This window comes from Grammomys surdaster, unplaced genomic scaffold (assembly GCF_004785775.1).
Source record: "Grammomys surdaster isolate TR1022 unplaced genomic scaffold, NIH_TR_1.0 126063, whole genome shotgun sequence".
Taxonomy (NCBI): domain Eukaryota; kingdom Metazoa; phylum Chordata; class Mammalia; order Rodentia; family Muridae; genus Grammomys; species Grammomys surdaster.
The window spans coordinates 3,448,281-3,465,499 of record NW_021620873.1 but is presented as its reverse complement, the minus strand read 5'-3'; the positions used below and the strand labels follow the sequence as shown (position 1 = coordinate 3,465,499).

General features: G+C 46.1%; 1 protein-coding gene across 1 annotated transcript in view; it reads right to left on the bottom strand.

Moving 5' to 3' along the window:
- N4bp1 (NEDD4 binding protein 1) overlaps positions 1-16,016 on the bottom strand; it is a 46,278-nt gene extending 30,262 nt beyond the window's left edge. Inside the window, exon 1 of the mRNA XM_028755511.1 lies at positions 15,819-16,016. Coding sequence (XP_028611344.1) covers positions 15,819-16,016 — 198 coding nt within the window. The remainder of the gene's footprint in view (positions 1-15,818) is intronic.
- Between the last annotated feature and the right edge of the window lie 1,203 nt (positions 16,017-17,219).

Sequence of the window (17,219 nt, the reverse complement as noted above, 5' to 3'; positions counted from 1 at the left end):
AGAGATTCACCCATCTGCCTCTGCTCCCCAAGGCTGGGATTAAAAACATGTGCCAACCAAGCCCAGACTCCCTTAAAAGCATTTCTTAGGTGTTTGGGAGCAAGTATGCACATGGGCAGATTGGAGCTGTGTCTAGAAAGTCTACAAACTGTTGTCACCACCACAGGACTAGAAAAAGATGGGGGACTGGGATTTGGCAAATGTCAAGTACTGGGTGCCTACTTCCTGTGCCTCCAGCCAGAACTGCAGGCTCCTCTCAGAGCTCGGTGTGTGCCCTAGAATCCCACTTCCAGGCTGAGCTCTGTTGTACTCAGGCTAGATGATAATGGAAAACTAAAGACACTAGAGCTACGTGGCACCTTCCCTGTAAACCCAGCTTTTGGGAGGCTGAAACAGACCTGACTTCAGCTCAAGGCCAATCTGGGCTAACAAGGACATGGGCAGCAAGATGGCTCAGTGGATAAAGGTTCCTACTGACAAAACTGACAACCTAAGTTCTATTTCCAGGACCCCTGCAAACTTCTATGCATATCCTCACACTCATACGCTATCTCAATAAAGAATAAACAAATTGGGCTGGAGAGATGGCTCAGTGGTTGAGAGCGCTGACTGTTCTTCCAGAGGTCCTAAGTTCAATTCCCAGCAACCACATGGTGGCTTACAACCATCTGCAAGGGGTCTGATGCCCTCTTCTGGTGTGTCTGAAGAGAGCAATGGTGAATACATAAGATAAATAAATAAATAAGATAAATAAATAAATCTTTAAAAAAAAATAAATAAATCAATTAAGTGTAGTAATAAGCCAACCAAACTTGGCGGGGGCGGTAAACTCACTACCAATGGCTTGTAAGTCCTCTAAACGGGTCTCTTCCAATTTATCTGCTCCTGTTTACTTTCCAAGTCTACAGTGCCCCCCCCCTTCCCCCAGGCACTGTGTCCAAGTATGACGGCTGTTAGTAGTACCACCAGGGAGCTTAACCTGCACCAGGGTGCATCCTAGGACTGGGATCTCCTTACACCCATTAGTGTAAGGAAGCTGCCTGTCCAAGTAAGGAGGTATGTGGTTGTACTCACTTGCATCAAATCAAGTTCCAATACTGTTTTGGTTTCAGTTTTTGTTGCTATGATAAAATACCCTTACAGACGGCAACCCTTGGGAGGAAGGGCTTATTTTAGCTCACAGTTACAGGCAACAGTTTACCAGAGCAGAAAAGTCAAGGTGGATGCCCCTCTGAGACTCTCTTCCCAAGTGATTCTAGACTGTGTCATGCTGACCATTAAAATGATCCATCACAAATCCTTCCTCAGTACAGAAAAAAATACTCACACTTTCTAACAAATACAAAATGGTACTGAATCCATGCAACAGGAATCGGGATGTCAAAAGAAAGGAAATAAAGGAACTCAGAGTGAAGAGTGCTGGTAAGATAAGAATAAGAAGTGAACCATGGCGCCCTATGGCTAGAATGTCACCACTAAGAAGACTGGAGCAGGAAGAACGCCCCAAGTGTAAGGCCAGACTCAGATACAAAATGACATCTGGTCTCAAAAACACCAAATCCATTTTTTAAAAAAAAAAAAAAAAGAAAGAGGAGGAGGAGGAAGTGAAGGAGGACTGGAGAGATGGCTCAGTGGTTAAGAACATGTCCTGCTCTTGCAGAGGACCCAGGATCCATGCGGAGACTCACGATCACCTTAATTCCAGTTCCAGGGGGCCCGTGCCAGGGTTAAAGGCAAGCAGCCGACATACCCAGCCTCTCCTAATTATTTTAAGTTTCAAATGTACTTTATTCACATAAATCAAAGAATTAAAAATTCATCTCAAGAAGGATTAACAAACAAACTTTATACTTTCATTTCTAATACAAGTTAAAAAACTAGAATAGAAAGAAACATGAAATTTTTGGTCACAGTGAAGCTGACCTTTAGCCCCAGCACTCAGGAGGCAGAGGCAGGTGGAGCTCTGGCCCAGCCTGGTTTACACAGTAAGTGCCAGGCCAGCCAGAGCCACACAGTGAGAGCCTGTCTCAACAAAGAAAAAAGGAAATAAAACAAAGATGAAGACAGGGTCTTTTACAGGTAGCTTTCCTCACCATGATCAGCAAGCACATTTAACATATTCCAGAAAAAAAGAATTTGGAGAGACATACAGAAACAGTACAGATTACATTAAGTGCAATTTTGCTTGTAGCATGAAAGAACTTGGTTTATTCATTCACTTGTTCATCCACTGTAGCTATTAAAGCACCTGACATGTGCCAGGAACTAGCGAAGCAAAAGGTCAGAGTGGGTTCCTGTTGTTCTAGAGACCATGCCTTAGCAAAAGTGGGACAAGTGGTAAATGGTAAAATGGTAGAAATGGGCTAACCTCAGCACTACTCTGAGGAAAAGAGAAACGGGGGTATAAGGCCTACGTAATCCCAACCATGCCAGACTTTGCTTCCTCCTGAGGAGATAGCAACAACTGTACGTTGTGTGGACAGTGAAAATGTTGGAGCACTCATCCTAAATGTACTGTCTCCATCAAACCCCTTCCCCAGCGGCTCAGGAACTCTGTGAAGAGGAGATGGAAGAATGTAAAAGCCAGCAGGGATGGAGGACACCAAGGAAAAAAGGCCTTCCCAGTGCGGCAGGACTGATGGCCTATGAACTCAGAGACTGAAAACAAGAACAGAGCTGCACAGGTCCAGGCCAGATGGATCCCAGTGCTGAGAGAAGTGGGCACAAGCCCCATCCCTAGCCGAAAGGCTATCTCCAATTGCTAACTGCTCAGAGGAAAAATTAGTTTTCTCCAATGGGAGTTTCAATGGGTATACAACCCACACTTAAGGGCAGGCCCCATGCCCAGCAGTAGATGACCAACACATAACTCTTTTTGGAGGGTTTTTTTTTTTCTTTCTTTTTTTTTTCCATAATGCTTTGTCTGGACATTTTTTTACTTTAACCCTACAGGTCTTTTGCTTATATATCATGATTTCTGATTTTGTCTTTATGGGATTTCTATGTGTGTAAACATGTATGTCTCAGCATCTCCATATGTGTTTCTTACACTTTTCCTTTGCTCCTTTTTTCTGTTTGTTTTGTCCTATTCAGGTTTACTTGGTGTTATCTATTTTTTTTTTCTTCAGATGCCTGCTTGTTTTCTAATGAGAGAGAGCAAGAAAGGGTGTGGATTTAGTAGGGTCTGGGAGGACTTGGGTGAGGGGGAATAGTAATCAGAATATATTGTATGAAAAAAGTATTTTCAATTAAAAAAAGAAAAACAATCCCTTCTCTGTGTTAAGCTCATTACACTTGAGTGTCTGTGTATTCTGGGTGTCACGCAGCCAACAGAGAATGTAAACCTGACCTAGATGCTGACACTCGGGACTAACCATCATCCCCTCCCACCCTCGGGGGTCAACCTCAAGTCTCAGCGCTGAGCCAATAATTCCCCTTGTTGAGACAGGTTTCCTCAGGTTGAACTGGCTAGCCTGGAACTTCATCAGTCTCTGGAATGCTGGAATCACAAGTGTGTGTCACCACGTCCCCATCCAACTTCTCAGTTCTTAGAAAAGCATCCCATAAGCCCAGAGAAATGCTTCTGCCAACCTGTGCCACTCAGGAAGTATCTCAAACCGGAAAAGGGTAACACAGCTATTCGAGAGCAGCAGGACTCCCCAGGGAAGAGCCTTCCCTAGGGTACTGTTCACCATTACAATCTCTTCCTGAAAGCAGGCAGTGCTAGGAATTTTGAGGACAAACAGAAAATGGTACAGCCTGCAAAGCATAAGAAACTGAGTGACAACTGAGAGCAACCTGAAAGCAATCACCTGAGTGTGTAGACCTCTGCTAGCTACCAGAAGCACCATGGTCAAGTCCACCAACCATCACTGAGAAACTACATAGGCAAGGAGGCTCTTAAGATGTCAACCTGAGCACTGTGTTGAATGCCTGTCATCCCAGTACTTCAGCCTTTTTGGGTTATGATACTGTCTCAAAAACAAAACAAAAAGAAAGAAATGTTCTACATTATCTCTAGGAAAATAAGCTTTTTTCTTTTATGCACTGGCATGCATCTAACGTCACAGTGAGTTTCAGGACAGCCAGAGCTACAGAGACCCAATCTCAGAACAACAAAAAAACTCTGTGTGTGTGTGTGTGTGTGTGTGCGCACGCATCTCTGTAAGCTCACAATCAGTGTGCAGGTGCCTGTGGAGGTCAGAAAAGGGCATCAGATCCTTCCAGGGAATCCAGATTGGAGTTGCAGGCAGCTGTGAGCCACCTCATCTGGATTCTGGGACTTGAACTCAGGTCTCCTGCAATAACAGCAAATGCTCTTAACCACTAAACCATCTCTCCAGTTCAGGCCCTCTCCACTCCTCCTGTCACTGACTGTAAACATGCCTGGGGTTCCTGATAGGGCCACCCCCATCGTGGCCCTTCTTCCACCTTCACAGTCTATGAAAAAAAATAGTAGCTTGCGTCCATTTCACAGTCAACCTCCTGAAAGCTGGGTTCTGTTCCTATCCAAACAGAATCACTTGAATTTTGACAATGACAACTACACAAAGCATTCTAACTTGTGTTAGAGAGCAGGGCACTCTCAAATACTCCATCTTTGGTAAGTACTTCCCTCTTCACAGTTGTACATACATACTATGTATAGATACAGCCTGACATGGGTGCAGGCATCTTGAATCATAATTCTCACAAAGGGCCCCCAGTAACCCTAGTTGGATTTTCTTTCACTTTCCCAACAAACAATAAGCAAATTATCAGTCAGTCACACGTTGGACCTTACAGTCAGACCCTGGCTCTGGGGACGTGCTCTCTGCTTAGATGGTATTTTCAGATAAACCAGGTACATTCCAGCACAGATGAAGTCACTGTTCTTAAATACGACGCCTCTTTCCTACCCAGACTGTGGAAATACAACTGGTCTTGCTGCCCCTCCCCTCTGTTAGCAAGCACCCAGCAAACTGAACCCTAAGCAATCAAGCCTGTCTGCCTCTCTGGCCTCACAGGACGTGAGGACTACTCTTCGTAGAGGAAAACTGGGTTTGTCCAGGGGATATTACTTGAGTTGTCTTCTCCTGACTTTGCCCTCATTTTCTAATGAAAATGAAACACACGTCTTTGCTCCTAAGACGTGTGTAGCTCTCAAAACTATGTCCAGGTAGTTTCCTCTCAACTACACACCTACCCTCTCCAAGCGCCAATCCTAATTTTTATTGTCCTAGTGATAACTTCAAATGTCTGCCTCTTAGCTTCAGCCCTGTTAGAGAGCAAGATTGCCTACTCCCCAACCTTTCCATCCACCACTCTATTCCAAAAGTGTGTCAAGTTCCCGTCTGACTTGCAGCTGACAGCTCCCTCCAACCCAGCTTTGGTCCCAAGGTCTCTTAATGAACAGTGGCTTAGACTCAACATAAACACTACAATCAACGACAAATATAAGCCTCTCTCTACCCACCATCATGCCCTTACTACAGTAACTTGTCTACTTCCTCGTTACAGTATAAGAGGTATTTCTGAAAGCACACTCTAGAAAGCTTCCTGCTGAGCAAGACCAGTATTCAAGATCTGCAGGGTCTCTGCTCAAAAACTTCTGTTTGGATTAACATGTCCACTTATTTTTGCTACTTTAACGTTTCCTCCCTCTACCCTTCTGAAAACATCATCTGAGAAAACGGGAGGTACACACACTAATCTCTTCTTCATAAATACAGTGTCTTTTTGTAATGTTTATCACAAGTCCAGTAAACAGTACGTTCTAGACAGTGGAAACTACTCGTAGCCATCAAATCCAGTTACTCCCAAGCAAATGTAATTCTCTAAGCTTCTGACAACATCAGGAAACATACCTGGCTTTTACAGCTTGGAAAGATGTTCTTGGCATCTCCAGCATCTAGAGGGTGGAAGACAGCTGCTGCTAATCATCCTACAGATACAGTGCACGCCTCCCATACACGTAAATTATATGACCCAAGTCATCCTACAGATACAGTACACTCCTCCTATACACGCAAATTATATGACACAGGTCACATCACTGCTGAGAAGCCGGAACAAATCAATGCCTAACTAATAGCTGTAGGTGGTTGGAAACATGGACCAACATCTTGCAACAATGATGTGGTTAAACATTAAAAAGAGTGGCCAACCCAGGTGGATCTCTGTGAGTTCAAGGGCAGCTTGGTCTACAGAGTGAGTTCCAGGGCAGTCAGGGTTACACAGAGAAACTCTGTCTTGAAAAATCAAAAAAAAAAAAGTCAATGTCATTCTTCACGACATAGAATTCCAGGTCAGTTTTGAATACAAAGAACCCTGTTTTGAAAATTAATCAATCAATTAATTGAAATACAGATTTTCAACAACCAAGATGATAACTTTGAGTTGTTAGAAGAGATAGCCCTAAAGGTAAGGTTTCTTTGCTCTGTGAGATATTAGGTAGCCAATATATTCTCCAATTCACTGGCTTCATTCTAACATTCTCTTTTGTTTTGTTGGAGACAGGGTCTTACTATCTAGCTCCAGGTGGCCTGAAAAACACTATATAGAAGAGGCATGGCCGTGAACTCAGGCTGAGTGCTGGGATAGAGCAGTGGGTCTCAACCTTCCTAGTGCTCTGATCCTTTGACACCATTCCTCATGTTGTGGTGACCCACAACCATAACATTTTATAACTGTGATTTTACTACTGTTAGGAACCTTAATGTTTAAGCATCTGTGTTTCCCAATGGTCTTAGGTGACTCTTATGAAAAGGTCGGCCAGTCTCCACAGGAGATTGGATTAAAGACATGGGCCACCATGCCTACCACTTATGCCCTTACTAGTTAGTGCTGGTTATCTGCCTGTCTGAAAGTTTGCTTGTGACTTTAAAAGGTGTTTTACCCTTTGGGAATTAAGATTCCCAAGCACATACCTGTTAGAGGTACTAGCCTAAGTAGCCCCCAAAGGGCATCTGGTGACCTGTTTAAATACAAGATTGTTATATTCTAGGTCCCAGAATGAGTCCTCAATAGCAGGAAGCCTTCACTTCTCTCTCTCTGGTATCTTCTTCTGCTCTGTTGGTTGTTTCATGACTTCTGGCCCTTCCCTTCAGATGGCTCACTGGTCTCAAAAGGGCCTACCTGCTGCAGCTTCCTGAGTGATGGTGACCACAGGAGTACCTCACTATGCCCAGCTCCACCTGCCCCCTTGCCAGGCCCAGGGACCATTCTACCAGTCTCAAATGTGCCTCTTTATGCATGAATGTATTCTAAGCACCTCTGCCAGCACCCTGACCTTTGTGGTATGATCATGTGGTTATCTGTCTAGCAGATAATTAGGACCTACTTTCAGATGAGATTAAGAACCTCTGGTTTATGGCTGGAATGCAGCTCAGTGTCACAGTGCTTGCTGGTATTAACTAGGCCCTGTATTCCATCCCCAACATCACAAAAAAGAAAAAGAGAGTCATGGTGGTGCAGACTGGTAGGCGGCACTAGCGCCAGGCTACATCTCTTAACACAGAGCCCTGATAGTTGGAGTCTCAGTCACTCTGTGATCACGAGGGACCAGCTCCTAACCACAGAGACTTGCTTATCTTTAGACTCTTCTTTTTCCCCCTTTGTGTTGCTCACCACACAAAATTTTCTTGGACGTGCTAGGCAAGCCCTCGGCCAGCTTCTTTATAATTTCTTTCTCTTTTTCTTCTTTTCATTTCTTTGCCCTCCCTTGTTTCCTTCTTTTCTTCCTTCCTTCCTTTCTTTCTTTTTTAGTTAAGGACAGAGTCCCAGGATGGTCTTCAAGTCACTACTCAAGCCAAGTAGATCTCAAATTTGCAGCTCTTCTACCTCAGCCTCTGAGTAGCTAGCTGGTATTATGGTGTACATCACCAATGCTTGGCCATCTTTAGATTTCTTCAGTGGAAAAAATACTAAGTTCCTATTTGTATAGACATCCATTATTACAGGAATTTTATTAACAATAGAGATATATTAACATGCATCAATCTAACTATGGCACTATCCCAGCACTAAGGAGGCAGAGGCAGGCAGAACTCTGTGAGGTCCCAGGCCAGCCAGGGCTACATGGTGAGAATGTCTTTAAAAAATTAAACAAAACCAGAGTTAAGAACCTTTAATCTGGCGGGCGGTGGTGGCGCACGCCTTTAATCCCAGCACTTGAAAGGCAGAGGCAGGCGAATTTCTGAGGCCAGCCTGGTCTACAGAGTGAGTTCCAGGACAGCCAGGGCTAACACAGAGAAACCCTGTCTCAAACAAACAAATAAACAAACAAAAAAAGAGCCTTTGATCCTCTATGAGGGGTGTGTGAGGGGGTCATGAACAGAACAGGCAGATCTTGGCCAGCCTAGTCTACATACTGACACTCTGTCTCAAAAATAACAGGGCTAAGGAGATGGCTTAGTGGGTAAAGGTGTTTGCAGTACAAGTATGATGACCTGAATTCAATCCCTAGAATTCAGGCAAAGGAGAGAATCAACTTCACAAGTTGTCCCCTGATCATCTATACACACACACAAAGCACTCACACATTGTAATAATTTTTCTAGAACAACAAAGCAACTCCTTAATTATTACAGAGATTTATCCCCCTATAACTTCATTTGAAATTTAAGGATGCTAACTTTAACAATTATATTAATTTAGTAAAATGTTAGCAAAAATCCCCAAGATATTGAACCTTGACTTAATCAAAATCCTTCAGAAGAGGGGCAGAGAGACAGCTCAGCAGTTAAGAGCACTTGCTGCTCCTACAAAAGACCTGGGTCTGGCTCCTGTCACCCATAAGACAGTTTACAACTACCAGTGACACCAGTTTCAGGGGATCTGATGCCTCTTCTGACCTCCACTGGTGTTAGGCATGTGTGCGATACACAGGCACACACAATGGCAAAACACTCATATATATAAAATCTTTGAAAGATAAAGACATGTTTTAAAAAATCCTATGCTCAGCAAGTAAAGTGACCTGCCGACAAGGTTGATGAGGGCTCAGTCCCTGGGACCTACATGGTGAAAGGAGAGAACCAATTGTGACAAGTTGACCCCTGACCCCCATGCAGGTTATGGTCTACACAGCTCCAACAAGATAAGTAAGCAAATATAATCTTTTTTTCTTTAAGATTTATTTTATTTGTGAGTACACACTGTAGCTGTCTTCAGACACACAGGAAGAGGGCTCAGATCTCATTACAGATGGTTGTGAGCCACCATACGGTTGCTGGGAATTGAACTCAGGACCTCTGGAAGAGTCAGTGCTCTTAATCACTGAGCCATCTCTCCAGCTTTACTTAAAACGAATCCTACAACATTGGGTGGGAAAGGAACAGGGAAGGGGAAGCTATGGCATTAGCAGTGAGCATCTCCTATTTCAACACTCTGGAATAACCCCCAAGTAATCCAGTCATAAAGGACACTGAGCCAACCGTTGTTTCTTAAGATGATTTTCACAACTGTAAAAAAAAAAAAAAAAAAAAAAGCATCATTCTAGGAAATGCAAAAAAGCCACACATTTCTGGTAAAATCAACACAAAATGGGCAGTGATGGCGCACGCACACCTTTAGTCCCAGCACTTGGCAGGCAGAGGCAGGCGGATTTCTGAGTTCGAGGCCAGCCTAGCCTACAGAGTGAGTTCCAGGACAGCCAGGGCTACACAGAGAAACCCTGTCTTGAAAAAACAAAACAACAAAAACAAAAAATCAACACAAAAGCTCCATGATATCACCCAGCGGTACATTTCTAAGTTATTCCCTCTATGAACTGTCTACTGTCTACTCATGAACCACTCTTCCAAGCAAAATGATCTGAAATCCCTGCAACTCAGACCCGAAGAACTCTCAGGGAGCGCCTGTGGGAGCCCTGCTGCCATGAGTCTATCCTAGAATCTCACCTGACATTTCCCCTTCTGCTTCTGCTGCCACACAGCCTTTCCACCTCCTTGTCCTCACTCAAACTCCAGGGCCCGTCTCTGCCTTGCTCAACTGCACTTAGATCTGCACCTGGGAAACATCACCTACAGGCTCCAAGGTCCAGCGACACTGTAAGTAAGTTCAGGCTCCTGACTCCCTCGGGTCCCTTCTCGTTGTTTCTTTCTTTCTTTTTTTTTTTAAAGATTTATTTATTTATTTATTATATGTAAGTACACTGTCGCTGTCTTCAGACACCCATATGAGGGCATCAGATCTCATTGCAGATGGTTGTGAGCCACCATGTGGTTGCTGGGATTTGAAATCATGACCTCTAGAAGAGCAGTCAGTGCTCTTAACCGCTGAGGCATCTCCCCAGCCCCATCGTTGTTTCTTTACCACCGGTTGATTCACTGAGACAGAGCTGTGGGCCACCAGGTCTTCGGCTGCTCTCTTCTCCAAGAGTAGAAGAAAGTGCATGAATTTACTAGTCCTGTCTCTTTCTAACATAGACTTTAAAAGGGCAGGTCAAAAGCTCCACCTGGTCACTGACATGTTTTCTTCAGCATGTATGACTGGATTTTATCACAACACTTTTTTGTAAACTGAAGTTGTCAGATCCTCCACCCCCAACTTGGTGGGGGTGTGATGTATGTTCATCTGACATCCACTGGATGATTCCGAGCTTGATTTAGAGAGTTGACAGTATAGATCCAGGGAAAATTATGTCCACCAGTATCAGATATAGCATCCTTTTAACTACAGGTAAAGCTTTTGGGGTGTATTAAGCATGACACTAGCTCTCATCATACCAAAAGCTAAGACCACTGTCAAGATGGTGTCTGGCACCTGCTGTAGCCTAGCCACCTCAAGTTTCCAGCAAGGTATTTACAAACTTCCTTGCCACCCCCCCTCTTTCCCTCCCTCCCTCCCTCCCTCCCTCCCTCCCTCCCTCCCTTCCTTCCTTCCTTCCTTCCTTCCCTCCCTCTCTTTCTTCCTTCCTTTTTTCTTTCTTTCTTTTCTTCCTGATACAGTCTTGCTAGGTAGTTCTGGCTGGGATAGAACTTGCCATGTAGCTGTTATGAATTTACAATAATCCTCCTTGCCTCTGCCTCAAGAGTCCTGGGATTGTGAGTGTGCTACCAGATCCAGATGATCTATGACTGTCTTTTGTTCTGACTATGGAAGTTTATGTAACTGCTTCCATGTTAAGACATGTTATTCAGTGGTGCACACCTTTGATTCCAGCACTTGGAAGGCAGAGTCAGGCAAATCAGGCACTAAGTTCAAGGCCAGCCTGGTTCAGGATGGCCAGGGCTACACAGAGAAATCCTGTCTTCGAAAGCAAGCAAACAAACATTCTGAAGCAGTCAGAATGTGTGCTTCGAGGCCATAGCTATTCTCATCTGTCACAGAGTAAATCTCTTGTTCCCTTTGGCAACAGTGTTTTTACACTACATAGACCATACATGGAATTAGAAATAGGAATGTGTTCCCTCACCCACCCAATGGGTTAAGTTCTCTCCAGGTTTCCTATCTTCTCACACTATCTTAGTTCTAATATTGCTGTGATGAAATATCATGATCAAAAGCATCATGGGAAAAAAGGGTTTACTTGGATTACATACACTGAATCACAGTCCACCGAGTGACGTAATGCAGGAATTCAAACCAGGTAGGAACCTGGAGGCAGGAGCTGATGCACAGGCCATAGAGGGTGCTGCTTACTGGCTTGCTCTCTCTATGGCTTGCTCGACCTGCTTTCTTATAGAGCCCAGGTCCATTTGCCAGGGATGACACCACCCACAGCTGGCTGGACCCTCTCCATCAATCACTAATTAAGAATGTGACCAACAAGCTTACCTACAGCCCAATCTAGCATTTTGTTAATGGAGGGTCCCTCCTCTCAGGTGACTTTAGCTAGTGTCAAGTTGACATAAAAGTAGCCAAGGACACAGCTTACCTCTGAAGCTGGAGTAAAACCAAATTAGTATGGAGGCTGCTGGACATCACTCACAGTATCTGTATCATTCTAAACTTCCTACACCCTTCCCTCCACAGATTCCTCCATGCTCTCTTTCACTCAAGGAACTTCGGGAAACTGCACATTCCAAACACCTCTGGTTTTGCCCAAGTTCTCCCCTCCTTTGGAAATGCCCCATTCCTTCACCCTTCACTGATCAGAAGCCTTTCCTTTTCTCATTTCTGTAATGCTTTGGACACACAGCAACTGCTGCATGAATCACACTGCCCTGTTTCCTTGGAAGTCTCTCTACTAGGTTATAGGAACCTTGAGGTTAAAGGAACAACCACACACTGACTCCCTCTTGGGTAAGCTTTTCCTTAATTGCTGACCACTAGCTAGCCGTGGTACATACCCACACTCCCAGCACTGAAAAGCAGAGGAAGGAAGATCTCTAGTTGGAAGCCAGCCAGAGCTACACAGCAAGACTTCCCCTTTAAAAAAAAAGTAAATACAATTCTTAAAAGTTGACTCCTAGCCGGGCAGTGGTGGTGCACGCCTTTAATCCCACCATTTGGGAGGCAGAGACAGGAGGATTTCTGAGTTCGTTTCGAGGCCAGCCTGGTCTACAGAGTGAGTTCCAGGACAGCCAGGACTACACAGAGAAACCCTGTCTCGAAAAGACCAAAATGAAAAAAAAAAAAAAGTTGACTACCTGGCAGCCCCTCCACCACCAGGTAAAGAGTATGAACCACTCCTACCAGGGTTTAAACTACCTTAATCTCTACGTCCACGCAGGTCCACGTCTACCCCACCGATGTCAAGCTCAGCCTCAGGACAGGGTCCTTTCACTACTGGCTCTCTTTGCCTTCAAATTACCCATCCAGGAGTTTCAGACAATTTCCCCCTGGCCAAACCCTGAATACTCCCTCCCAAATATCCAAGGTCTTGAGTCAAGTCGGCCAGTTTCCCAGCCATTGTCTCTCACAAGGGGCCTTGACGTGTTCTGGTCATGATATTCCACCTCAGACACGGTTTTCTGGCTTCTGTGTCTTTGCTAATAATGAGATGCCTAGAAATCTTCTGGGCTTTTCAAAGTCCACCCTCAGTGCTGTCTCCTCCAGCACACACCACTGGGCAGCTGATACCTTTCTCCAGCCTCTGAAGACACTGTCGCTCTCAAACAGTATCTCCCACTGCCTCCCTCTCATTACTGGAGGCCTGGCTGAGCCATAGGCCAATCTCACAGCTGTAACAGAAAACTCCATTCTGAGAGCCAGAGCAGTGTCCGCCCAGTCTCCCCCCACACCAGCAGCACACACACTCCCACGCCCCCCAGTGCTCCCCACACACACCAGCAGCACAACACTCCCAGTTTCTTTTGTTGGCACCAGGATTGAAGCTTCAAAGCACTGTACCACTGAGCTGGACCCTGGACCCCATATTTTCTGAGAGGTTAGAGAGGTAGGTTTAAGACTTTTCTTGGACTGGGGGGTATAGCTCCACAGACCAGAAGTGATTATCTAGCATGTGCAAGGCTCTGGGTTTGACCCCTAGCACTACCAAAAAGAAAACCTTTGGTTTGTGAGGCTGGGTTCCTCTGTGTAGCCCAGGCTTGCCTCAAACCACCACCTTCATGCCTCAGCCTCCAGAGTTCTGGGACTACGGTACGTTCCACCATGACCATCTGGCTAAACTTTTCTTTGTTGTATTTGCCCTTCAATGCCATTTCTCCTTATACCAAGTTAATAGTTTCCTTCCAGCCCCCCCCCCCCCGCCAAAAAAGTTAAAAGTAAATCAAATTGCCCTTGAGTGTTGCAGTCAACTCTTACCATGAATCTCAAGGGAAAGGAGAAAGGATTTCTTTTAAGTGGGAAGGTTACATTATGAATAATAACACATGTTAAGATAACCTGACAGGTGACGTTACTATTACCAATATACCATATGCCACACCCTTCCCATCAGCTGTGCTAAGCTATGTGGTACTGACAGATGAACCAGAGAGAACCGGGGTGGGAGGACTGGTGGAGGTAAGGCTTTTCTGTAAACTGAGGGAAGCATCTTCTACCTCTTGGGTGTCCTCAAAAAAAGTGGCAGCAGGAAGAGTCCAGCACACGGCCAGGGCAAGAAAGAGTAGCCCACTGTGGAAGTCTAAGACAGCGGCTACCACAGCCATTAGAAAACAAGATGCCTGTGACCTAGGGGCAGAAGGACCACTGATCCAAGGCCAGCCAGTCACCACAGCAAGCTTGTCTCTTACAGTTCTGAGAGTTCAGACTGACAGGATGCCCCTACCAGGTTCCAGGCTGCTGGAAGGAGCTCCTGAAAGAGGATAACTCTGACTAGAGAGTGAACCAGGAGCCCAGGAGCAGGGAATTAAAAGCAACCAAGCTGGAAGGGACACCACCAGAAACAAAGGTCTTAACCAAAGCAAAGGCCAGGGAGAGGAGAGGGATGGGTGCCTGGTGAACACTTACAAGTGACAAGCCTCAGGCATGTTTTAGCCCTGTGTAGTAAAAGAGTGGGTGCACAGGGGAACCAACTTGAACCGACACCAATGGGTTCAGCCCACACGGTGAAGAAATCACAGATGGTGCCTTATAGCCTACACATGGTAAACACAAGCGTTTGTTTGTTTTTTAAAATTCAATCTAACTACATCTGGAGCTACAGCTCAAGAGTAATGTAAAATTTGTGATAATAAAAAAAAAAGTCTCCCCAGAGCTGAAGTGTTTAACAAGCATCGCCAGGGCTGGAGAGATGGCTCAGCGGTTTAAAGCACTGACTGCCCTTCCAGAGGTCCTGAATTCAATTCCCAGCAACCACATGGTGGCTCACAACCATCAATAATGGGATCCGACGACACCTTCTTCTGATGTGTCTGAAGACAGCTACAGTGTACTCACACACATATATAAATAAATATTAAAAAAAAAAAAACACTGTCCATGTGGATTCTAGAAACAGATACCTTATCCACAAATTTTGGTGCCTTATAGGTGGGAAACTTTGGAGAAAGGTGGGTAGAAGGTGTCCAGGAGGCCCAAAACAGAGGGCTTTGAGACATCGGTGACTTCAAACCCAGAGGAGCACAAAGGAGCTTTCTCCTAAGTTTCCAGATATGACCCTCCAAATACCACATGAGGAAACATGACCTTATCCTTCAACTTCCTACTCCTCTCCTGTACCTTCAGCCTAATGCTAATACACCTTCAGCCTTCTCCCGCCCACGTCTTGTAGGACTCTCTTGCATAGAAACAATTACATTGCTGTTTCTCTAGGCAATCATGTCGACTACCTGGCTATTTCACTGACTCAATGAGATTTTGGAGGCATTAAAGCAACTTCGCGGTCAAATTTTGCTGTCTTCTGATGAGGGGGAGGGGCTGATGGCGGTGTTGAATCTGAAATACTGATTATACACAAGGTGAGTCACCGCCTAGTTTCAGTTTCTCCAGTTGTTCATTTAATAGAAGGAACAAGCCCTACCAAAGCGTATTCGCCGGATTTTTAAAGCCTGCGTATTCCTTTTGTGGTACTCGGCGGAATGTCAGATGTGTAACAACCATCATACAATCGTAGAACACCAACACTACAGGAATAATATTTTTAACGCAGCTACTAAATATCCTACCTCTGAAGCGTCACCCTTATGCTTTCCCCTCCTAATTTCCTAGAGGTTCAGGCCTACGATTCCCAAAGGATTTAGAAGCCCTGTAGTGGCGGCCTGGAGAGTGAAAACCAACCACGAGCATCGAGCCTTGCGCACATCGAAGGGACTGGCGGACAGACCGCGAGCCCGCCTGCTCCGGGGCCTGATGGCTCTGCGTTCTGCGCACTTCGCGAGGGACAGTAACGGGGATGCTCTCGCAGCGCCCTTTACAAATAGGGACACTGAGGCTCCCACAACGATCCCGCTAAGCCCCGTGGCCCGTGCGAGCCAGGCCGGACTCACCTTGGCGCTGTGCACCGCCTCCTGGGCGCCGCGGAGCTGCAGCCAGATGCGCGCGGGCAGCGGCTCCTCTGCCCCGAGGGCGCCGAGCACCGCCAGGCCCACGCCGAACAGAGCCTCGATGCGCCCGCGGCTCCGCTCCAGCAGGGCCGCCTTCTCGGCGGGCGCCGTGAACTCGTCCAGCACTACCCGGGCCGCCATGGCGGGCGCGGCCTCCCGGGGCGCCGGGGGCCAGCGGCGGCGACGCCCCCTCAGCGTGCCGCCGCTGCACAGAGCCGCTCAGGAGGCGTGGGCCGTGCCGGCCTCCTCGCCCGCCCGCAGGCCCGGCTACACCATCACGACACGGCCGCTGCAGCTTAGCAACTGCAGGCAGAGACTCCCCGCCGCCCCGCTGTCCCGATGCCCCGCCGCCGCCGCCACAGCCGCCACGCATGCGCTCAGTCCGCCGCCGTCATTGAAGCTCGCCGCCCCGTCGCGAAGGGTGCGTTGGTAGGCTGAGGGCGACGGAAGTCGACGCCACACGCTGTCACCATGTTGATTGTGGGCAAGCGTCGGCGGCCGAGACCTGGGTGGCCATATTTGATGAGGGCCTGATGCCTTTTGGCATCTGTAGATGGAAGTTTCTGCTTTTACTTTGATAGGCAAATGGTGATTCTTTTCCTTCTTTTTACTTCCTTCCCTTCTCCCTTTTACTTATTTGAGAGAAAAAAATTGTAACAGGAAAAGAAAATGGGACTACCAGCAGAGGATTGAAAGGCTAAATTGCTGGTCTAGTGTCAATTACTGTAACCCCAGTGGGGTGGGAGAATGAGGTAGGCAGATAGTCATCCGCTGAAGGCAAGCCTGAGGTACATAGTTCCAGACCAGCATGGACAGTCTGATTTCTTTTCTTTCTTCTATGGACTCTCCAAATGCTTCTCACCCACAAAGGACAAACAAACAAATACCACCCAAAACAAACAATCAAACAAAAAACCCAAAGACCTTCTCCTAATGGAGTATCCAGGTGGGCAGTTTCTTTACTGTACCCCTGGCATACAGGAAAGGTAAAAGGTAATTTCAACAGGGTTATTTGTGTTATCTGAAAGGCACAAAGAATAGAGTTCATACTGTGGGACTAGGGCAAAGAAACCCAAATCCTTCTTCAGGTCTGTTTTTCTATCTGTTAAGTCAGAGGCACCACTTGACTCCAATGCTTCCCAGACATAAGTTTTCTTGAATCCTTAAAAACAAACTGTGAAAGATAAAGTGTTGGTTTCTGTAGTTGGTTTTTGCTACTCTATGAGTTCTTCTTTTTCCCACACTTTATCTCCCGTTTCACTCCCTAGCACTAGGTAGGAAAGAAGGAGAGAGGAGAGAGGAGAGAGGAGAGAGGAGAGAGGAGAGAGGAGAGAGGAGAGAGAT